This window comes from Megascapheus bottae, chromosome 1 (genome assembly GCF_031878675.1).
Source record: "Megascapheus bottae isolate mThoBot1 chromosome 1, mThoBot2.hap1, whole genome shotgun sequence".
NCBI classification, from domain to species: domain Eukaryota; kingdom Metazoa; phylum Chordata; class Mammalia; order Rodentia; family Geomyidae; genus Megascapheus; species Megascapheus bottae.
In genome coordinates this window covers 75,712,066-75,737,747 of record NC_143509.1, presented here as the reverse complement: position 1 = coordinate 75,737,747, position 25,682 = coordinate 75,712,066, and the positions used below count along the sequence as shown (strand labels likewise).

The 25,682-nt window shown below is 35.2% G+C and overlaps 1 protein-coding gene across 2 annotated transcripts in view; it reads left to right on the top strand.

The window, feature by feature from the left end:
• The window catches only part of Epha6 (EPH receptor A6), a 707,005-nt gene that overhangs the window by 478,861 nt on the left and 202,462 nt on the right, over positions 1-25,682 (top strand). For both annotated transcript variants that reach the window (XM_090347618.1, XM_090347625.1), the window contains 3 exons: positions 7,958-8,066; positions 11,684-11,754; positions 14,573-14,698. In XM_090347618.1, the coding sequence (XP_090203744.1) occupies positions 7,958-8,066; positions 11,684-11,754; positions 14,573-14,698 (306 nt within the window). The remainder of the gene's footprint in view (positions 1-7,957; positions 8,067-11,683; positions 11,755-14,572; positions 14,699-25,682) is intronic.

Genomic DNA, 25,682 nt, shown 5'->3' with positions numbered 1-25,682 from the left:
GACAAATATAAAGATTAACTTTGCTATATAAACCAAATATGATGTGTTTTTTAGCCTGGGATTGTATATATAGAGAGAATATACCTAAATATTTATCCTCTGTATCTTTCTCATGAATATACATTTATTCATACTTACTCTGTGTAAATGCATTATGTTAATCTCTGATTCTTTAGAAAGTTGGAAGATATTATATCTGGCCTCAAGAAACTACAGGTTTAAGATGTGCTAAGCAATTGAAGCCCTAGAGAAATATTTCTTTTTAATATTTTTGATAATTTAAGTTTTTAGCCAGGGGCTTGGTTTTTAAAGTACTATTCTTCTAGCTTTTAAATGTTTTGCAAAGCAATATTTTCTGAATCCAAATCTACAAACTTGTGTTCTTTTAAGTAAAGTATCTTAATGGTATGGTAATACTTCTTGTTCTTTTTGGCAGTAATTAGATTTGAATTTAGGGCCTTATACTTGATGGGCAGGAGCTTATCAAGTTGCTCTCTACTTCAGCAACACTAGTGCTCCTGTTTTGTTTGCTTTCATTTGGAAGAGTCTTGCACTTTCTGGATAGTTGACAAGGCCCAGGCCACAAAACTCCGCTTTCTATTTGTTGAGATGGATCACATGAATTTTTTGCTCTATCTGTCTCCCAACTACTATCTTCTTGACTTCTCTCTCTTTCATAGCTAAGATTATAGACTTAGCCGCAGTGCTTAGCTTATCTTGCTATTTTTAATTGGCTTTAAGTGATAGTGTCAATATATTGAGTTATCACATAGTCATGTTCTGCTTTCTGAGGTTTTGTTGGTGGTGGTAGTGGTGGTGACAGTGTGTGTGTGTGTGTGTGTGTGTGTGTGTGTATACATGTGTGCACACACAGGAAAATGCACCTTCTGAGAGGGACTGAACCCAGGTCCTTGTACATGCAAGGCAAGTACTCTAAACTTGAGCCACTTCGCAATTGTTTTGTTTTTGAGATAGGGGATTGCTAACTTTGTCCCATCTGGCTTGAAACTTGTCATCCACATGCCTTTTCTTCCTAGTATATGAGACATTACAGATGTGCCACTCCTAGAGCTTGAAAAGTCCCTCAAAGAAACTCAAATATGAGTTTTCAGGTCTTATTTTCAATGTCCCCCTCTCTTTCTATTTAGTAGCATGCACAATATTCATACTTTATTTCATAAAAGCAACTCCAGTCTACTTCTAATTTATTCATATCACACTGTTTTCTGAACTTGAAAGACAGAAGGCATATACAGAATATTCAGGAATACATTTTATATTCTTGTGAACATTGCAACATCAATCAGATGTCTTTCCAGAGAATTTTTTTTTCTTTTTGGTTATACTTTCCATTGTATTGCTGGATTTTCACATAACTGAGGCTATTGTCTCTCTTGTTTCAAAAACATGTGATACAGAATGTAAGTGGTCCAGGAAAGTGGGTGTGGAAATTGGAAAGGATGGGGAAGAACCCAAGGAACTCTCAGTCCATAAGAATGGCAAAGTTAATGATAAACCAAAGGCAAAGGAGAAGAAAATACAATTCAGACTGTCCAGTTTTCCTTTTGGACATCTCTAATGCATGTAGGGCTGTGGGGAAAGATTCATTCTTTTAAAGTAACATTTAATTGGCAGGATAATTGATATTTGATCATGTTATATGGAATGAAACACTGTGGAAAGGCATTGCAACAAATATAAGAGCACAAAACTAGTCCACACATGTTAGGCTGAAGCCTGACTTTACACTGTGATAATGGTAATAAAAATAAGATGATCGAGCCTCATAAAATTTTCCAGTGGGGACTTAGATTGTAAAAGGCTGATGATCATGATCATGATGGCGATGATGATGTGATGGTGGTGGTGGTGGGATGATGGGACTGCTGGTGGTGGTGGTGGTGGTGATAACCTGTACTTTCAAGTCTAGGTAGATGAGAAACGATATACTTACAGTATCATCTATGATACTTCTATTTTTGTAGAAGAAACATTCTTCCTGGTTCATTTACATCCTAAAATCTTCCTGAGTATGTGAAGTTCAGATGGCCAAGAGTAATTTATCTCCATTTTATATTGTTTAGTATGTGTTTTGTTCTCATATGATTAAGTAAATCCTAATCGATGACCTGAGAGAATTTTCCTGGATTGGTTTCCTGGATTGGTTGATACAATGGATTAAATTACTGCATGTTTTCATGCTAATCTTTTATTGAAGTTATTCTCTTCTTTAAAATGTCACTTCAATAAATGATAAGGATTAATATTTCTCTTTGGGGGAATGAGATAAAGGAATAAAGAAGAGTGTTAGGTAGGGTGAGACTGATTAGATAATAACATAAATGTGTGAAATCAGCCCCTCCCACCATCAGTAAATAAGCTAAACAAATTTAAAATGATTTTTCCAACTGGGGAGCATTTATAAGAAATATTTATTCACAACATCATGTAACTTCTAATAACCTTAAAAAGATATTCACAGTGGCCGGGAGTTTGGCCTAGTAGTAGAGTGCTTACCTAGCATGCACAAAGACCGGGGTTCAACTCCTCCGTCCCACATACATAGAAAAAAGCCGGAAGTGATGATGAGGCTCAAGTGGTAGAGCTCTACCATTGCAAAAGTCCAAGTACAGTGCTCAGACCCTCAGCTCAAGCCCAGGACTAGCAAAAAAAAAAAAAAGATTAAAAGATTTTTCACAACACATAATAACTAACTTTAGAAAGTTATTCCACAGAAAATGACATAGGATACAAATAACAGACTTTTACTTTGAAATGTAAATATAAACTAGAATAATCTTGATTGCAGGGAGACAAAAATCATATGCCTCCATAAAGGAAAATACTTTAGATAAAAATAGTCAAATTGCTTTTCTCTCACTTTTCTAAAGACATGAAATTTTTTTTAAGTATTTGGATTCCCAATAAAGAACTTTGATTTTTTTCTTCTATAAATAGAATAAAAGAAAGCAAACATTGCTTAATAAAGGCATGGTAATGTAGGCCAGGCATTCGCTAGGTGCTAAATCCTTGATTGTAATATTTCATTTCTTTTTTTCTTTTTAGGCAATTGCTTTCTCTTAAGGAAACAGACCTTTATCCAAAATCATCAAATGAAATGTATCATTTTAATATACTTATCTTTTTCTAAGAATACAACCCATTCTATTTAGCAAAAGAAGATTTCCAATCAGCTTTCACAAATGAAATTCGTTCCTTATCCTGGAATTCATTGTGGTTGCTTTGAAGGTCATGTTAACTCTCTTCAGGTGCTATGCATGAGAATAGTTATAGATACATTTTCTCCTGCAAAAACTAATTATCAGCAAGCTCTTCAGGACTGAGAAAAGAATGCATTACTACTTTAGTTGAATAGCTACACTATACTTTTACAAATCCATTGGATAGACAATTTTATAGTTTGCTTGTCTGCTTAAGTGAATCAAGTCAGTGAGGCTTAGTGGCTAAAAAAAGTCTTTTCCTCATTTTTTCCAAAACAATTATCTTTTTCACACTTTCCTCTCCACTGACTCATCTTCAAAAAATGTTTGATTCTCTTCTTTCACTTTAGTATAATAATTCTCAAAGCTTTCTGTTCAGTTTTTCTCTTCCTCGCTGAATTACAAATCCATTAGCCCAGTACCTGCCTGTTTTATCTCTGCACTATAGTGTTTACTCCAGAGCCTTGTATGTAAAAGTTGCTCTAAATATTTGTTGGATGAATTCATTCTGACTTATTTTACTTTCATTTCATGTTTTGGCTTATTTGTTTGCGATAAGGTCTCAATGTGTAAGTTGGCCTAGAACTCATCATGTAGTGCAAATAGCCTCTGACTCATAATCCTCCTGTTTCAGTCCCTCAAGTACTAGGATTACACCCATGCACTAACACAGCGGACAAAAATTAATCACTTGTTAACCTGAGATGAACAAATGTAAGCTTAATCTACTCAGCCTCACAAAATGTTACAAATATGATTCTCCAGTCATTTCTGCCTTTCAAGCAGCATTGTCTCCAATCATACAGAATAACTGCCGATTCATTTGTGTAGCGGACTTTCTTTTTGTAGGCAATGGATAACTGCATGTAAGGAAAGTCTTTCATACATTTCAATGGAAAGATGGAGACGTAGGATTTGACTATATTAGTCAAACTTTTCTTGCCAGAAGCATCTACTACATACAGCTCTTCACTTCAGTGACTCAGAGAAATATCTGTTAATGTACTACTATGGATAAGGCCAGTCAATTGGACTTATTTCTGAGGACTATAGTAACAAAGTGCCACAAACCTGATGATGTAAGATGACAGATCACAGTCTGAAAGCCCAATACATGCTTCTTCTACATGGTATATGGGAGAATCCTTCCCTGTGTCTTCCAGCTTTATTGTCTCTAAATTTTCTTTGGCACATGGCTGCTTCAATCCAGTCTCCTCCTCTGCCTTCCCATGGCTTCCTGTCTTCTTCATTTTTGTCTCTGATAAGAACACCTGTTACTGGATTTGGGGCCACAGAACAATTCACAAAAATCCAGATGCCCATTTGTATGTGTGGGGAGGGGGAGCCATGTAATTTTTCCTCTTCCCTACAGATGCCACAGTGAGGAAATCTTTACTCATGGAATTGACATTCCAAGTAAAGACAGCTATCAAATACTAATTTCAATTGTATATTTTAGGGAATTTTTCTGGTAGACATATTCTAAGGATCTATACAACTATTCTAAGGATTGATGCTATTGTCCAAATCCCTATCTAAATATGCATATCAGGGGGGAAAACCTTTCTAAGTTACGTAATGCTCATAAAGGAGGATTACATTAGAATTGGCCTTTTGGGAAAGTTTGGTTCTCTGAAGAAGCTGAAAGAAATTCATCATAGCCAGAGAGTGACGAGATCAACCTGGAGACATATGTTAGAGTCTTGTAGAAAGCCTTATTCATAAAGTTAAGGATTTGGGGATTTATCCTGAGATGAAGCCAGAGCACTGTAATGGTCCAACAGTAATGTGATAAAAAGCAAAAAATAAATCCTCTCAGGAGCAAGGGCCACAGCAGAAATCTAGATATGTCTTTTATTTCCATATGATAAATCTTTTTTGCACTGTTTAACTGTAGCCTTAATGGATAACCAGTAAAAGTGCTCTGGAAAAATCTGACAAGAATGTTAATTCAGTGTTCTTACACAATAAACTGGTGAAACAAGGGAGTATTGCTCTAGGGTAACAGAAGACCCGAGTCAAGTGCTTTCTCCTGTGTGAAAATTGTAGTTTCTAAAACTACCAAGAGCCTTAAGAGACTGGCACATCAGAATCAAATTACTAGCTTTCCCCTTAGGCCAGGAATACAACTACTTCCATTAGGAGTGATAATAGTACCTACCTATCAAGTCCACGAAGATAAATTTGCTAATGGATTTGAAGCGCTGTCTTTGCATTGTTCCAGGAACAAGTCAGAACTGTGGTTGATGAATATGATGGCATTGTTCTTTTTGCTAATCATTGTAGTTCCATCACAGCCCTCCACTCTCTCATTAAATGCTTTTGTTTCCAACTGCCATGATTATTTATATATTGGGTTACATACAAAATGTATATGAAGAAGTTTAAGAAATATACATGTTTATTCATTTTTCAAAGTACCACAAATTAATATTCCTTTATCTAATGAAAAGTTTAATTCACCCCAGTTCATATGTAATCAAAAGTAGGCAAAAAGAGCTATATGTGTAAAAGGCTATTGAAGTTGACACTTTTTTAAAGCTTTTACAATTTTAACACATTCCAAGGGGCAGTTTTAGAAATACCAATCAGATTAAATTGACATTTTTTATAGCAAAGACTCTAATGTTTCTATAGAAACATACATAGAGAATATTATCCCCCATTTGATTTTAAATTCTTGGTTCATATAAATTATTGCTATTTGAAGGCTATGAAAATATATGCTCCATTTTCAAATGTCTTCAATTATATTATACATTTTATAAACACATGAGTTTCTACATAAACAATATCTTACTTTTTAAATGTCATCCTCTTTATCTTCAAAAGTTAATGTTGTTTTCTCTAACATCAATTTCTTAAAATTTTCTATTTAATAATTTCCAACAGGAAAAGGTGACATTTGAGAGCACAGCATTAACTCCCATGCTATCAGTGCTATTTTGAAGATTAGGAAATGCAGTAAAAGCTCAGGCATAAGTTCCAAGACATTATTTACTGGTTAAGAAACAATAATTTAACTTGTTTCTGGAAAGATTATGAACCAAATCATAATCTTATAACAGATTGTCTGAAATATCTTGCCTAAATCATAGCAATGAAATTCTAATTCCACCATTTTGTAAAATTTACTGTCTGCTCTGCAGCTGGCGGGGCTCCAGGCTGTCTTCTCGCGCCTGTATTCTGCCATTTTCCTCTCTGACTGAGATCTCTGTGGTGCTAAAGCTTACTTAGGATCAATTTCTGGTAAAGAACTGTCCCCTACGCTGCTAGAACTTGAATCTTGGTGGGAGCTCAGAACAACTCACACTGAAGAGCCGCCATCTTCCACCGAAAAGTCTCTAAATGGTTTATTAATGACTCAACAATAACAACTTCTATATATCATTTATTAGATATAAATACCATTTTCATGAGATGTTAATGCTGGAGGTGTATAATTTTGCATAAAGTATTACATACTTGATTCACAGAGAAAAATTGACTTCAATAGTAGTTTAAAGTATTTATAGCAGAGATTTTTTTTCAGTAGTACATAGTTACATACTTTCTTTGATTCAATTTGTTCCCTATAACTTATGAGCTTACCACATTTATAGTAATACAATTTTTAAAGTTATATTTGAGTCAAGAAACTTAATGGTTTAATCGTAAAGAATATTTGTTATTTATTAATTATTGATTCAACATTAAGTGACAGAGAGGGAGACAATAGGAGCCTGAATTCCATATCTTCATGTAAACAAGCTCCTTAACTTCTCTGTGCTATAGTTCCCTTATATGACTTTTTTATTAGTAATGGCTAATGTTGCTATTTCCATACATGTATGGAGCAACTTAATCTCATTTAATAGTACACAGTTCTACAGCAAATGAAAACATCATTGTATTGATGCCTTTTGAGATGCTCAGAAGATTAGTGAAATGTGTTCCAATGTAATTTTAAGATACAATTTGCCTGCCTAGCATCTTTGATGTTCTGAGTTTAATTCTCAGCACTGATAAAAACACAGACACCTTTTTGTCACCTTTATGTATATCCTGTGCTACAGATACAGAACCACTTGAATTCAGTTGTACGAAATTTTTAGGAGCTCCTTTTTGTGTGTTTTCTGATGGTACTTGGGTTTAAACTCAGAGTCTCATATATTGTTAGCTTCTCTTTCTTAACCATTTGAGCCTCATCTCTAGTCCCATAGTCCCCTGCTTAATGGGTGGAAGAGTAGCACATACTTTTCTGCCTAGGCTACGAACCACAGACCTTAGCTTTCAGCATTCTAAGTAGCTAAGATTACAAGTGTGAACCACCTCTGCTCAGCTAAGAGCTTGTTCTTGAAAGGACTTTATATAATAGTGTGTCCTTATTGTGGAATCAGATGTCAAGAGAATCTGTAATGCTGAGTATATTGGCTAAAGCAATTCGGGAAAACTAAAATGAACAATAAATCCCTTTGGTCCAATTGCTGATTCAGTTTTGTAATACAACCTTAATCCTAAAGTTCAGAATATTAAGAATCGACTTATTTGCTGGCAGTTTTGTAAGTATGAATATCACCTCTCCAGCCCTGTACAGTAGTAAGTTATGTTCAGTTAGGCCTATTTCATGAACAAGACTGCATATTTCAGGTTTCTTTTGGAACCACAGCCGTATTTCCAATGTGTATTACAAGACAACATGATTTTGATTAGTCTGTCTTACCCAGTGAAACTTCAGTGTTCCATCTGTGTTTCAGCTTCTGACATGGCGGCTGAACAAGGGCAGATTCTGGTGATAGCCACTGCAGCAGTCGGGGGGTTCACTCTCCTGGTTATCCTCACTTTATTCTTCCTCATCACGGGAAGGTAAGGGAAGCCTCTTAAATTTGCCCTAAAATTGGTGATCATTCACTTCTTCTATTCATTGTTTATTTGAATGCTCATGATACAAGAAAAACATCTGAGATAAGGAGGGTTCCTGGTAGATTCTGCTCTTACTTCATGTGACCACATAGCCACCATCAGTAGATCTCCCTACTAAATCCCTGAGCAGGGCAACCAGAGAAGGTGAAGATATGTCAAAGTTGTACAGTGAGTCTCTTCCCAGTAAATTACTTCTGACATTTTCCTTACTATACTTCCATTATACCTCAAAAGGGAGTTATCTTGAAGAAAAAGAAAAAAGAAGAAAGAGAGAGAGAGAGAGAATCTAGAGAGAACTTGTTTAAAACTCCTGATGAAAGTCAAACGATATGTTGTTTTCTCAATTAAATATTGAGAATCTCTATTAGAATTACCTTAATTGGCTTTATAAATTCAATATTCCTCTACTGAGGAGTACCATGGATGAAAATGTAAAATAATTGTACTACAGCCAAAGGACTGTATTCAGTCCTGACTTGCAATCAGAGGACTTCAGGTCATCTCTACCTAATGTTCTATTCTTTCAAGGGCTTATTATCACTATATATTAAAATCGCTTATTGGTTTTCAGTATCCTGAGGGTTATCAAGATTCAGAAACTGATAATTCAGAATGAAAAAATGAAGACAATTTGTATGAGCTTACTTTAAAAAATATCTGTCGTTACTTATTTAATCCCAGAGAATGAGCAAGGATTTTCTTTGTCAGATTACAAGAAACTGATAATTTCTTCAAAGGAAAAAAATCTACCTAAATTTTAATAGGGACATACCAGAGCACTTCAAAACTTTTCTTTGTAGTCTGAAACATATGCATACTGAAAAGTCAATATCATGATTTAAATTTAAATCAATATCATGATTTAAAATTGCAATGCGAATGCCAACCAAACAATAGATCCCAGGACTGACTCCACAGCTCAGGTGCACAAACTCTAACAGAAAACCCTGAGAGCCCTGGAAGGACAGAAATGACAAATAGCCACTTTCATGGACAGTAGTGCTTTGTGAACTATAAGCAATCTTTCTTTTATTTATTTAAAACACTTGGCTTATTTACTAGTATTTTATTAAAATTGCAATCGATTATAGTATATATTCCTCATGTGAGATATACAGCACACAGAGTCTTTGAGTTGAAGATGAAAAATTAACTGGCTGAATGTGGTAGAGAACAGCTTAGCATATGTAAGGCCCTGAGGTCAATCTCTACCACACAGAAGAAAAAAGGGGGAAATTATTATTTATAGTTCTGACAGTAGACTAAGATATTGATCAATAAATTGGCAAGTACGTAAGACTCACTTATATGAGTCATGGCAAAATGAAAGTGTTATCTGTAAAGAACCTTGTAAGATTTCATTATGAACCTTTGTTTTACTGAATTTACCAAGAAATATAGAATATTCTACAGTGGTTGTAGTGAAAGGAGTTATTTCTATGTGATCAATTGTAAGGAGGTTCACAATCTCCACTATGATTACTTAAAACTCTTCATGGAATTTTTTAATCAGCAGAGTATCTTAGGGTAGTGATTAGCTGACAAACTAATGCTCACTAATGCCATAGAACTAGAGACCAAATTCAGCCTGAAATTTGGGTTCTGAACCAGAGATACATTCCTTTGATACCACTGGAATTAGCAATTTGATGAATTCTCAGATCATATCGATACTTAGGAATGTGATGAACTGTCAAATAATATGGATACTTATGAATAGGTTGAATACACCAGAAGAGCCCAGTTAAATAGTAAAAGAACAGGACAGACTTCTACCAGATTTCCATACTTTTTTTTGCCAGTCCTTGGCCTTAAACTCAGTGCCTGGGCTTTCTCAAGGCTAGAGCTCTACCACTTGAGCCACAGCACCATTTCTGTATGCGTACTGAGGAATCAAAACCTGGGCCTTGTTCATGCTAGGCGAGCACTCTACCACTAGGCCAAACTCCAGATTTCTAGTTTTAAGCAAATAAATAATCATACTTGTTTACATTGGAAACAGATGATTCTTCCCTAAACTACTGAGATTCTAACTTAGAATAACCTTTCCTTTTTTAACATTAATGCTTTTTTATTTTACCAATTCTAGTGTTAGAGCCTCACAAGAAAGAAAATGATGGTAATGAATGATTATGAAATATTTTATAAGATATCAACCTTGGGGAGCAGTATTCTTGGATGAAAGATTTCCTTGTTTTTTTAAAGATCTTATTAAAAGTCATTTTAAATGATTTGAGTAGGTTGAACCAGCTTTGCCTCCCTGTGATGAATCCTGTTTGATCAGAGTGTATAATTTTTTTTGATGAGTTGTTGTAGACGGTTAGCCAGTATTTTGTTGAGAAGTTTTGCATCAATGTTCATCAAAGAAATGGGTCTATAGTTCTCTTTCTAGAAATGCAAATCAAAACTAATAACAACAGATGCTGGAGGAGATGTGGCCAGGAGGGATCACTACTACACTGTTGGTGGGAGTGCAAACTCGTTCAATCACTATGGAAAGCAGTATGGAAGTTCCTCAAAACACTAAATATAGAGCTCCCCTGTGACTCAGCAATTCCACTACTAGGCATTTACCCAACCGTCCAGAGACAAGGACATACTAAATCCACTAGCACAACGATGTTCATTGGAGCACTATTTACCATAGTACAGATATGGAACCAAACCAGATGTCCCTCAGTTGATGAGTTGATCAACAAGATGTGGTATTTGTACACAATGGAATTCTATGCTGCAGTTAGAAAGAACGACATTGCCCCATTTGTTAGGAAATGGAAAGACTTAGAAAACATCATATTAAGTGAAGTAAGCCAGACTCAAAGAAACATAGGCTCAATGGTTTCCCTCATTTGCCAGAATCAGTAGAAACCTTGGGCTCTCCTAGCAGAGATTTGCAATAGAGCAAAACGTAGATACATAAGGCCATATAGTAGGATGCTAAATGAAAGGACCTCTAGGATATAGAAACAAAAGCCATATAATGAGTGATTGTTGTCCTTAATGTACTATGTTATCTCTCATCTCTTTTGCTGTCCCTTGGTTATCTCATACTGTTACAGTATCTCACTTTGTTATCTGATATATTGGATATATTTGTATTTGGTTATTTGAAATTGGATAAAGAAGGGGGGAAACAAGATGAGAGGTGGGGGTCGGGGAGGGAAATGGGGACCAAGACATGAGAAAGGGTATCAATGTATGTGAATTAATGCACTTTCTATCTAGCGAAAATAATGTTTCCCTTCTATTAATTACAATAAAAGATATGAAAAAAGTCATTTTAAAGAGTTTGTTGTAGTGAAACCCTTCTGTGCAGCTGCAGATAATAAAAATACTTTAAATTTTAAATAAACACAAGTCCTTCATCTATGTGATACATATTTTAATTGGCTTTGCTTCTTACACACACACACACACACACACACACACACACACACACACCTATTTGGAAGTAATATATGAACTCAGCCTTGCATTTGCTAATTAAGAGTTCTGCCACTTGAGCCATGCCTCCCAGTCCTACAATTATTGAAACAATTTTCTCTGTACTGTTTTCAAAGGTGTCAATGGTACATAAAAGCCAAAATGAAATCAGAAGAGAAGAGAAGAAACAATTTACAAAATGGACATCGTAAGTACGGCACTGTTTCCTTTCAATTATCAACATGTGGAAAATTCATTTCAAATGTATGTCTGATGAGTAGAGAAGGCAAACCTACTCATATGCACAAAAGAAAAAGAGAAAGAAATAAAAATAAGGGAGCGAGGGAGGGAGGGAGGAAGGGAAGAAGGAAGGAGTAAAGGAAGAAAGGAAGGAGTGAAGGAAGGAAGGAAGGAAGGAAGGAAGGAAGGAAGGGAATTCAGCATTAATACTTTACTTCAGGCTTCCAAGATTTTGGAAATTGCACCTGCTTCTCATTAAATGACATTATCTTTGTACCAGTTCTGCTTGCCTGAAAACAGACTGAATTTGCTAAAAATACATGCTGACTGTTTATATCTAGTTATTTGATACTCCTAATGACTCCTGTACATGAATTGGTCTTTCTTAGTAGAGCATTAGGTATAGATACCTTCATAAATCTTTCTTCTTTCCTGTAGAATCATATAACAAAGCAATCTACAATTCATTAACGCTGAGAAAGAATATCGGCTCTTTATCTCTCAGATTATGTATGAATTCCTTATGCTGACTCCAAGGTTATATTCATTGGAAGATCTCTTCCCAGTCAAGCTATAATTACCACTATAGTTGCTTTGATAATTGCCCTCTTCTCCTCCCTAACACCCACCTCCACCTCCACCTTCAAATTGCAAACTACTTTGTCAAGACAATTTTTCCACCACAAGTGGCTGAGTTAACAAGGGGGTATTCATTAATTAAACCAAGTATATGAAGCAACCTGTTTAACTATTTAAAGCTTATTTCACATAAAAGGAAACAAAAAGAATATTGGCCTTTCTCTTCTTGATCACTCTCCAGGGTAAGGAAAAGATTTAAATGAAGATATTATAACCTGGTGGTATGGTCCAGAACAAGTTCTAAAGTTCCCATGGCTTCTCAATTTTTTTTCTGAGTACTAGGTTTGAACTCAGAGCCTCGTGCTTCCCTGACAGGTGCTGAAATACATCCAATCCTATTATTTTTGCCAGTCCTGAGCTTGGGACTTTCTCAAAGCTGGGGCTCTAACACTTGAGCCACAGCACCACTTCTGGCTTTTTTTTCCCTATGTATGTTGTATCAAGGAATCAAACCCGGGTCTTCCTGCATGCTGGGCAAGCACTCTACCACTAGGCCAAGCCCCCAGCCCCCAATCCTTTTTTGCACTAGACATTTTTTTGAGATAGGGGTTTCACTTCCTGCCCAGAAGTGCACCTGAAATCCACTTATTTTAGGCTTTCCATAGTAACGGCAATAACAGGTGTGTGCCAGTGTATATTGCTCTCTTTGAGAAGGATTATCATGAGCTTTTATGCCTTTCTGAGCTTTTCCCCCCAAGTAGCTAGGATAATGGGTGTTACTAAATGATGCATAGCAGCTTCCTATGATTTCCTGGAATAGCTGTCAAGTAGCTTAACAGTAGAGGTCTTTCCTAACATGTATTTGATCCGCAATAATGTCACACAAGAAGAGTGTAAAAACCATGTATCTGTAGATCTACTTGTACTAAGGTTCTGACTCAAAGATCCAGGGCATGGCTAAGACATGTGCATTTTTAGAAGTTCTCCCAGGCTATTCTTTTGACACAGTCACTTTGTGTCTCCCAGCACTAACAGAGCTCTTCCCTAGCACAGGATGATGTGAAAATGTTTTAAACAGATTGCAGAAACCTGGGTCCAGACACCTGGACAGGTGACTTATCCTGGGCAACCTTATGATTCACTGCGGGGCATTTAGTACTGAGATTTGGAGGAAAATGATGCTCCTGAGTATTTATTATCTTCTTTCTAAGTAGCAGTTTAGCATAAACTAAGCCAGATGGGCTCAGCAAGAAGCACAGAAAATAACCTGAGGCAGCCAAAGAGCAGAAGAGAAAGAAACTGATGTTTAAGAAAGCAGAGATAAGTTAAATTAGAAAGCCAATGTTCAAAATTGGTACTATGTTCATGTTTTTTTCTATACCATAAATATTTTTTCAATAAAGGACATACCATTAACATGTCACTTCATTCTGTAGAAATATATAATCATCATAAATAACTGAAATAACATAATTGTTAAAACTATGCCTGAGCGAATAAATGAACAAGTTATTTTTGCCTAGAGTAATGTAATCTACTTACTATACACCTGATTAGGTACAACTTATCAGTTAAAAAAGATAATTGTAAAAGGAAACTGACTTTTTTTTCCTCTTTTATTTCATCTGAGCTCGAAGCCTCTGGGATGGTGGTACCTGCATTCAAAGGGAATATTCTTTTCTTAGTCCTATTTGAAATCCCACTCAAACATATCCAAAAGATGGCTTAACTAATGCCCTATCCACTTCTAAGTAGAGTTCATTTGACAATCAAAGTCATCATAACTCATTAACAGTGAGGTAGCTGGGTGCCTGTGGCTCACACCTGTAATCCTAACTACACAGCAGGCTGAGATCTGAGCACTGCAGTTCATACAAAGCCAGCCTGGGCAGGAAAGTCACTAAGACTGTGACCTCCAATTGATCACAGAAAAAAAAATGGAAGTAGAGCTGTCTAAAATGATAGAGCCCTAGCCTTGAGCAAAAGGAGCTCAAGAACAGTGCCCAGGCTCAAAGTTCAAGTTCTCGTACTGGAAAAAATGAGATAAGTTTTTCAACAGAGCTTTATAAGTATAGGAGACAGATAGAAGAGGAGAGAAATGTAAGCAATTAACAAAACCAACAGATTACTATGTCATTCATTGAAATAGTCACTAGAAGAACGATTATTACAATACTCTTAAACTCAACCTTTTATATTTGTTACAGTGCGCTTTCCAGGAATTAAAACTTACATTGATCCAGATACTTACGAAGACCCATCGCTGGCAGTCCATGAATTTGCAAAAGAGATTGATCCTTCAAGAATTCGAATTGAGAGAGTCATTGGAGCAGGTACTCATCTACCTATGTTTGTGAAGGAAGGATTGCTTAGTGGCTATGTAACTTGTTCAACATTGTATGTTTACTCTGAACAGATGTTGTCACTGAAAACTTTTAAGGCATTAAGTTACTTAGATTGTAAAGCTATTTGAAAAGTACAAGTGCCCTATATTTAATGTCCAAACAATGAGTAAATTCATGAGTTATTTTTAACATCCTGTAGTCATTTGTCATAATGAAGATAAATTACAGTGAAATTAAAGTGCTTCAGAATTTTATTTAGGAAATGCAATTTCAGGGTTTTGTCCTAAGGTTTTTATAAATTTACATAAACCCAACATCTATAGATTTGTACTATAATTAGTATTCATAGCAATGACCTTGGAGGCCTAGCAAGGCCCAAAAGTGTTCTAAAAATCATTCTAGGTAAAATTTGGGTCAATATAGTCTTATGTCATTTTTTTGCAAATTAATCATTCTTCCTTACGTGGAATATTCCAGTACTGAGAATATTTCATTATTTAACCATTCTGGAAAATTTACCACTTTTGTAAACCATTCCACAAGAATGTATTTTCTAAATTAACTAGAAAATAGATAATACTTTTATAAAAGGAACTGGGAGCTGGCTGGCTCATGCCTTGAATCCTGGCTACTCAGGAGGCTGAGATCTGAGGACGGCAGTTCAAAGCCGGATAGGTTAAGAAAACACCTTGAAACTCTTAACTCTAATTAACCACCCCCAAAATGTTGGACATGGATATGTGGCTTGTGGTAGAGTACTTGCTTGAGCAAAAGAGCTCATATACAATTAATAGGCCCTGAAATAAAGCCCAAGCCTGATACAAATAAAAAGCTAGGAGTGAGGATTGAAAAGAAAGACTGACTCCTCTTTTAGGTCTTTGACCTTGGGTGAGTAGTACATGCACTGGCCATGTTCAGATTTGAGAAGGTTGCCCCAAAATCACGTTCCCTTGACTCCTATTTTTTCATCCCTTGGCAGGTCTGCCACTAAGTTATTAGAACATCTACTTTCAACTCATAGAAGGAAAGAAGGAGTAGATTTCTTTGTTTACTGAGGTATTATCCTGGAAACTGCTAACACATTTTTTTTTCAGTTCTCAGTGATCATATACTATTACATGGGCAGAATTTTGAAAAATAAACACACTGGACAGGAAGCTTCTTATGCAGTGAAAAAGGCCCCAAGAAATAGAAAAATGTTATTGAAAACGGAAAAGAAAAACTGAATTTCAAAGGGAATATTAGTCTCCTGATGTTGCTACACATTGTAGTCTTTGGAGAAAGCATATAAAACTAAACCTGATAGATCCAGGCAGCTGACATGTCTTTGCAAAAATAGCACCAAAGGTTACAGGAAAAAAACAGATTAAGCTTTGTTGCCTTTCAAAGGTCTTTTTCAACAGGCTTCAAAATTTGCAGGGACTAATACAAAATGAAAATGCAGACTCTCTTATTAAAACATTTATTAAGTATTTTAACATGGAAACAAAAGGGCATTTAGCCACTAAACCATGGGAATGAAATTTATTTTTCAGGAAGTAATCTACAACATCTAGCAAAGAAACAGTTAATAATCTGTACAGTTTTCCAGTGAGGAGATACTTTTTAATAATTAAATATTTTAAAGTGAGTTATAAAAATGCATGTAAAAATTTGGTCCTAATATTTTCAGAAAGAAAAGGGTATGGGATCCATGATATTTTTCTCTATATATTTTTCTCTTTCTTTCCCTCTTTATCTTTCTTTCTCTCTTTCTCTCTCACCCTTCCTCATTTCTTTCTTTCTTTCTTTCCTTTCTTCATTCTCTCTTTCTGTGTGTATGTGTGGGGCAAGTTCTGGGCTTGACCTCAGGGACCTGGGGGACTTGCCCTGAGTTTGTGTGCTCAAGGCTAGTACTTTACCACTTGAGTCACAGTACTAGTTCTGGCATTTTTGTTAATTGGATAAGAGTCTTTCTACCCCGTTTTGCTTTGAATTGAGATCCTTAGATCTCAGTCACCTGAGTAGTTAGGATTATTAGCTTGATACACTGCAGCTCAGTATCCCATCACATTTCTAAACAAAGTCTCTGGACAATGTTTATTAAATGGCTTATACTTACAAAAATATAGGCTAATTCATTTGCCCAGATGAACTCATGCTTATCAGAGATCTGTGTATTCAAACTGTCTTTCACAACTTTTGTCCTAGGATTTTCAACTTTGTAATCATACAAACCTGATGCATCAGAACCTCAGAAAACTCAATATATATGGCTATATATATGCATATATAAGGTATAGGTGTGTGTGTATATATATATGCACATATATGAATATAGTCTTAACTTGCCCTATCTTTCACTAAATGTCACTGTATATTATGAGTTTTCTACTATATTTCTTATTTTACCAGTCTATTTAGTAGTGGCAGCTTATCTGTGTTCATCAATACAGGCCTGAATTTCCATGAAAATGCACATTTCCATTTAAATGAAGTATGCAGCTGTGTTGCATAGGAGACTATCAGGATCATCTATCTCCTTTGACTTTTTTTTGCATCATAAAATGAAATACTGAGGGCAGAGGACTGTAAAACAGGAATTTCCAGACAGAAAAAAAAGCAAGTCAAATTAGAGTAGAATCATTATTTTACATATATCTTGGAAGATAATGAGAAAATTTGTAAACTGAATTTTAATCATGGTCTGGAAAAGGTCACTGAAAGGCTATCCCTTTTTCTAGGCAATATTGAACCTATGACATTGTAAAGGAACTTTGCCTAGTAGTGTATATATAATGTTGAGGCATTATTCCATTAAAAAGAATCATTCTTGTGTCTCTTAGCCCATAGGGCACCTTTTTGGATTTGACCTTACTTCTTTCTCTAGTCTCAATGAAAATGCATAATCTTTTCCTGTCATTTGCATTCTATCCCTTTACCTTTACAAAACTCCCTATTGCTTGTACTTTCAGCCTTCTCCACTGGCTTAGTGTCACTCTGTTTTTCTCTTTCTAGAGTAGTTAAAAGGGTTTTAACTGTTGGTTTTGCAACAGATATCAGCAAGCAGGTAAAAGACAGTTGAAAGGACAAAAGCAGATATAAAATTAAATGCAATATTTTGAACCCATTATTTTTGTTCTGTAATTGGTATCTTGTTTGAGGTCACATGTGCACATGATGAGCAAGACAATATCGTTACATTAATGGGTCTTCTAACTCATCTTCCATGCCCCCTGCACCAGGCTGGCCTTCCTCTTTTTTTCATATATTTTTATTGTAATTAATAGAAGGGTTACATTATATTCCCAGCTAGAAGGTGCATTACTTCACATACCTTGATACCCTTTCTCAAGTCTTGGTCCCCATTTCCCTCCACCCATCCCCACCCCTCATCTTTTTTTCACCCCTTCCCTATCCTATTTCAAATAACCAAATAAACATATATACAGTATATCAGATAACAAGGTAAAATACTGTAACAATATGAGATAACCAAGGGACAGCAAAAGAGATAAGAGATAACATAGTACATTATGGATAACAATCACTCATTATATGGCTTTTGTTTCTATATCCTGGGGGTCCTTTCATTTAGCATCATTCTATATTGGACTTCTTCTTTCATAATCTATTACTTTTAAGTTGCCTTAAAGAAACTCTTGTATCTACTTTGTTATGGTTAGCCATATTTTACAGCTGAAATATCTTTTGTGCAGTATTAGAAGAAATGCAAACAGTAGTGAAAATGTGGCTTCACAATTCTCATTTTATTAGAAGAAACTTGGTTTACATAACACCTAGTTTCTATATCAGATGAGATGGTCTTCAGAGGCTGGTTTTGTTCTTGTCCATCTTTTAAAGAATTTATGGTAGAGGTCAAATTTAAGGTTTTGTTTTTTATGTGTGATATTCTTGCACACTCCTTTCCATAACAAATCAAGATAACAAGATTCACAATAGATTATAGCAATGATGTTATTCCTTTTACTCAGCAATTTGTTTTCTAAATCGAATGATGTAATGACAATGTTAGCTTTATTCATTCTCCACTGAAAATAAGACAAGGACAAAAATGACAGACTGAAGCAAGAATGAATCATGGCTTTACTACTAATTTTATGGCCAGACCAATATATAGATACCTTAGACATTTGCTCTGCTTATCTATGGATTCATAGATAATGGATTCATAATAATAATAGGTATTTTGTAGTATTAAAATTAGAGATGACTCATATTGTAGGCAAATAATAAATAATTAAAATAAGAATATTAACAAAAGATAAAAAAATAACATAGTTCTTATAGTCAATTTTAGTGGCTAAGAAGAATCTTGGCCCATGAAGAATTTGAAAGCAAATGTCATGTCTTCTATATTTTGTAATTTTCAGTTAATTGAAATTAATAATTAAAATAAAATTTTGTTCTCGTTACATTGACTTATACCAATATCAGCAAATTCTACTCTTTAATTTTCCCCATATCTGTGAGATCTCACTTATTATAGATATGGTTTATTTTTGCCATAGATTTAAGACATTAGATGAGTTTAATAAAATATTTTTTCAAAAATTTTATATGAAAATGTTTTAAACTAATCTTTTAACTTATTCATGATACATCTAAAACAATATATTTCTTTTAAAAAACAGAATATGTCTTATCAGGAATAAGAATATTGTAATAATAGATGATGATTGTCAAGTTGATGGGGTTAAAATGTACCTAGGAGACATATAGAGTACACTGCTGCTTGTATCTACGAGCCATTCCAAGAGACAGAGTATATCATGAATGGTCTAACGGATTAGTGAGTTTGTCCTTTGATGGATTCATCAAATGATAGCATAACTTAGAAGTGGTGAAAGTTGAGAAGAAACAACACCTAGTTGGAGAAAATTTATCATTTGGGAGAAAGTTGACTTTCATCCTTTTATGATACTTTCCAGTTTACTAGACCTTAGCTAATTTTTTTTTTACAATTCAGCAATCTATATTTATGTTGAAAGCTAAATCATTCAACATATTACTTTACATGTGGGTTTGCCAGGTTTGTTAATTGATTCAGCTTAGTAATTCTTGTGTTGTATGGAGAGACAAATCTGTAAATTAGTTTATAATTAGAATACTGTATTCTTTTATTTAATAATTAATTTATTTTTCCATATGTTTTTATTGTAATTAATAGAAGGGTTATATTATATTCGCCAGATAGAAGGTGCATTAATTCAAATACATTGATACCCTTTCTCATGTCTTGGTCCCCATTAATTTATTTTAAATGACTTCATCTATCTTTGTTGCAGTAAAAATTCTAGTAGAGCACAAGTTAACATGTAACAATCAATATAAAGATCAAATGAGTAAAGGCCTAGAGTTTGACCTAGTGGTAGAGTGCTTGCCTAGCATGCACAAAGACCCGGGTTGGATTCCTTGGCACCACATACATAGAAAAAAGCCAGGAGTGATGCTGTAGCTCAAGTGGTAGAGCTCTAGCCTTGAGAAAGTCAAGTGATTTCTCAAGTAAAGGACAGTGCTCATGCCCTCAGTTCAAGGCCCAGGACTGGCAAAAAAAAAATCAAATGAGTAAGGCATAAAAATTAGGAATAAATTAAAGAACAAATTTGAAGAAGGTATTTATGAATAATGGTTGTTGCATTTGTTTATATGAACAATTTGACAAATCGAAACAAAACTTCAGAATTTATATTATTGACTTCAGTTACTTGAATACAATATTATATAGAAAAAAATAGCTTATTGATTTTTTATTTAGCATTTCACTTGTATGACTAGAAAAGGCATTTACAACTTATTTTAAAAACCTTACTGATTTTATACTGTTTCCTTTTTTTCCCTTTCTGATTTGTATGTTGCTAAAATGTTTGGTGAAATTAAGGAATCTAGATGATAATTTTCAAACATTTTGTACAGTTAGCGTATAGGCAAACACTGAGTACTTGTGTTATTTTTTTTTTTGGTAACACTAATGTTTGAACTCAACATCTCACAATTTGTAAGCAAGCACTATACAACTTGAGCCAGTCCTTTCAGCCTTGGATGTGTGTGTGTGTGTGTGTGTGTGTGTGTGTGTGTGTGTGTGTGTGTGTGTGTGTGTTTATGTATATACATATACATTGTATACATGTGTATATGTGCATGTATATTTATATATTGTACATATGTGTGTATATATTGTATATATATACAGCTAAGATTAATACTTTATTAAAACTAAGAACCTGAAAGTAGGAAGACCTAGAACCACCAGTAACAATAATTTTCCTTTATATCTTGTGATTTACTACTTACTACTTGCTGCCTAAAAATTACACTAAAATGCAAAAGAAGGTCATGATGCTCACAATTTGTGTAGCTCAGGCTCCTGCAAGTTTGCTGGAAAAGTTACAATTAGGGGTCCTCTGTGGCTGAGATCTCACCTGAACATTCAGCAGGACCAAGATCCACTTCTAAACTTATTTATATTGCTGTTGTCAGATATGAATGCTCCTGGGTTCAGTGGATAAAAAACATTAGTTTCTCACTTGGCTAGAAGAATGTAATATGTCTATCAATAGACTTATCCAACTGTACAATTTGCTACATTTTTTCATATAATTTTATTGTAATTAATAAAAGGGTTACATTATATTTGCCAGATAGAAGGTGCATTACTTCACATACATTGATACCCTTACTCATGTCTTGGTCCCCATTTCCCTCCCCCCATCCCCACCCCTCATCTTGTTTTCCCCCCTTCCCTATCCAATTTCAAATAACCAAATACAAATATATCCAATATATCACATACTGTAACAATATGAGATAACCAAGGGACAGCAAAAGAGATGAGACATAACATAGTACATTAAGAACAGCAATCACTCATTATATGGCTTTTGTTTCTATATCCTAGAGATCCTTTCCTTTAGCATCCTACTATATGGCCTTATGTATCTACGTTTTGCTCTATTGCAAATCTCTGCTAGGAGAGCCCAAGGTTTCTACTGATTCTGGCAAATGAGGGAATCCATTAAGCCTATGTTCCTTTGAGTCTGGCTTACTTCACTTAATATGATTTTTTCTAAGTCTTTCCATTTCCTAACAAATGTGGTGATGTCATTCTTTCTAACTGCAGCATAGAATTCCATTGTGTACAAATACCACATCTTGTTGATCCACTCATCAACTGAAGGGCATCTGGGCTGGTTCCATAACTTTGCTATGGTAAATAGTGCTGCAATGAACATCGTTGTGCTAGTGGATTTAGTATGTCCTTGTTTCTGGACAATTGCGTAAATGCCTAGTAGTGGAGTTGCTGGGTTATAGAGGAGCTCTATGTTTAGTCTTTTGAGGAACTGCCATATTGCTTTCCATAGTGGTTGAATGAGTTTGCACTCCCACCAACAGTGTAGTAGTGATCCCTCCTGGCTGGATCCTCTCCAGCATCTGTTGTTATTAGATTTCTTGATCCTAGCCATTATAACTGGAGTGAGGTGGAATCTTAGAGTTGTTTTGATTTGCATTTCTTTTATGACCAGAGATGTTGAGCATTTCTTCATGTGTCTATGGGCCATTTTTGTTTCTTCTTCAAAGAAGACTCTCTTTAAGTCTTTGGCCCATCTTTTAATAGGATGGTTGTTACTTTGGAGATTAGTTTTGGAGTGATTCAATTTTTTGAGCTGTTGATATATTTTAGATATGAGGCCTTTCTCCATTGTATGGTTGGTGAAGATCTTCTCCCATTCTGTAGGCTTCCTAATTAATTTACTAGCTATGTCCTTTGCCATACAAAAGCTCTGCAGTTTAATGCAGTCCCACTTATCCTGCCTTTCTCTGATTTGTTGTGATTCTTGGTCCTTATTAAGAAAGTTTCAACCTGTGCCAAGGAAGCCTAGTGTATTTCCTATTCCTTCTTGTAAAGTTTTCAGTGTGTCAGCTTTTACCTCGAGGTCTTTGATCCATTTGGAGTTAATTCTAGTGCAGGGTGACAAAGAAGGATCCAACTTTAGTTTTCTGCAGGTGCTTAACCAGTTCTGCCAGCACCACTTGTTGAAGAGGCTGTCTTTCTTCCATTCTATTTTTTGGCCCTCATGTCAAAGATTAGGTGGCCATAGGTCTGTGGTTTAATATCTGGGTCCTCAGTTCTATTCCATTGGTCTTCAGGCCTGTTCTTGTGCCAGTACCAAGCTGTTTTGGCCACTATAGCTCTGTAATAGAGTCTAAAGTTTGGAATTGAAATTCCTCCTGCGCTGTTCTTTCTGCTGAGAATTATTATTGCTATATGGGGTCTTTTATTATTCCATATGAAATTTTGGATTGCCTCTTCTATTTCTTTAAAGAATGACATTGGGATATTGATGGGTATTGCGTTGAATTTGTAGATAGCCCTTGGCAAGATTGTCATTTTCACAATGTTGATTCTTCCAATCCAGGAGCATGGGAGATTTTTCCATTTCCTCAGTTCTGCTTTAATTTCCTTTTTCAGGGTTTTAAAGTTTTCATCAAAAAGGTCCTTTACATTCTTAATTAAGATAATTCCTAGGAACTTTATTTTCTTTGAGGCTATTTCAAAAGGAGTTGCTTTCCTGATTGTTGCCTCATTCCTCTCACTGCTGGCGTAGAGGAAGGCAACAACTTGCTTTATTAAAGCCAAAAAGAAGAGTTTGTCAGCAAGACCAAAGTTTCAATAAGTCATAACTTATCATCGATATTATATACATTATTTTATTAGTGTGATCTGAGTCCCAGCCCACATTTAAAACAGGACTAGTTTGTAGTAACCAATGAGTTTACCGTAGATTGTCCACATATAGTAGTGTTTGCCATCGTATATATGTGGCTTACTCATCATCCTAGTTAACCAGATTTCCTGGAGAGACATTCTTTTTCTCATTTAAGATAGCATTTGATAATTAGACCATTCATTCTTTCAAATTGATAATAAGGAAAAAATTAGTGGCATGAGCTAGATAAAATCAGAACTAAGCTGCCCAGTCTATAGGGAACATCTCTCTCTAAGGCACATTATCATCATTTAGGTGATTTTTTTCCCTTTATTTCACGTTTATTCACTATAGGCAATTTGAAAGACACTTTTTTCCATATAGGGGGCTTAAATTCTTTGCTGATGTCTGACTTATATCTAGGGCAAACAGGACTTTTGGAACCCATTGCCATATAGCTACCCAATAATTGTCAGACCTGGCTTTCTCATACTGTCAAGTGATATAATATTGGTTTTATGAGATGTTTGTGGAGCCCTTGTGAATGCCATTAATCCCATGCCTACCACATGTCTCTTAGAATATACAATTGGCTTCTAACTGTAAAGATCATTTGAACAACTGAGTTTAACACTAGTGTATTGATGATGGCAAGCTATCACTGAGAATACAATTTGGAGAAAGTTTAGAAAAATTTTGATGCAGTTCTAAATGCCTGTATTGTGAGGAAGTGCATCGTTGTTTACATTGTAAGTTTATTTTAGAATGCTATATATTCAAAAATGCTGCCTGGGAGACCATGTGCTTTCTACATTGGTGGGCAGGAAAATGTGATTTAAGGTCATAAATCTGCCAATGGGATTTGCTTATATCATGCAATTTGTCTAGCATAAGGGAATTAACTGATTGTTTTTGCAGTGATACTTGCATTTTCAATCTAATTTTCCCTGTATTTTACTAATAACTTGGAACATCTCAAGCTATATTACCATTTCACATGGTGGTTCCTTGTTTTATTTATTTTTGTCCCTGAAACTCCTATGCACTGATGAGAAAGTTCAGTCTAAGTTATGAGAGGAAATGCCAGACAAGTCAGCAGTCTGAGCTTTGATTTCTTTAACTGTGAAATAAAAATAAAATGTCATTGCTCCTTCATGATTGTTGTGAGAGTCAAATGAGAAAATCAGATTTTTTCCTGACCATTCAGAGTTTATCAGAACACCATGTGTGCAAATGTTCACAGCCTCACCTGGCAGCCCATTCCTTTGTGAATAGTTTCAATGAACAGAGAATCTTTGTGAGTAAAAATGTACTTCCTAATAACATTGCACAAAAATTTATGCCACTGCCCATTGTTACTGGTTCTGCAAAAACGAGATTATAGGAAGCATATTTAATCAGCCTTCTTTCTTATACCATATCTCCTTAGTATATTGGAATACAATGTTTGAGCATCCTTAGTCTTCCTTTTCCTGCCCTGAGTCTTTCAAGAATGGAAACCCAATATCCCAGATGGTTTCAAATCAATGCAGAAAATATAGGACTAGCACTTTCCCTGCTGTGCCTTGATTACTACAGCTTGCGTTTGGATTTGCTTTTTGAACAACTTCCATGTACTGTTGGCACAGGGCAAGTTTCCTGCAAGTTTATCCCAATAATGTTTCTCAAATAAGTTCCTATTGAGCCAGGATTACTTCTAAACTTGTCCAAATAACTTTATTATGCTGAGTGCAATACAATATTTTATTCATATGCCCATGCAATAAAGCTAAGATAGATCATATCTATTCTCAATCTGTCTGTATATGCTTACTATATATTTCTATGTTATAAATATTCCCTTAAAGCTATATAAATTATATATATATATTTATATACATATATATTCTCGATCCATCTATATACACTTACTTTCTATTCCTATTTCATAACAAGTCCCTTTAAACTTTTATTGCTGCCATGTGGAACATTCTCCAACACATCTATGTCCTTGTCCATCTTAATTAGACAAGCCAGGACAATTATTGTTATTTTAGGATCACCTATGATGCCTTCCACCTTGCAAGCCATTTATCTACATGTGTTTGTGCGGACAGCGCAGGGCTCCCTTTGCAGAAATTATTGTCTGCATTTTAATTTTCTTCTTCATTAGGAAAATTGTTTATTGTTTAAAGTCTGTATTTTGTACATTTCTATCTTTACCCAATCCATGTATGTTGGTTTTAACTGCCACACTGAGATGTAATATCTATGTAGAGGCCCCC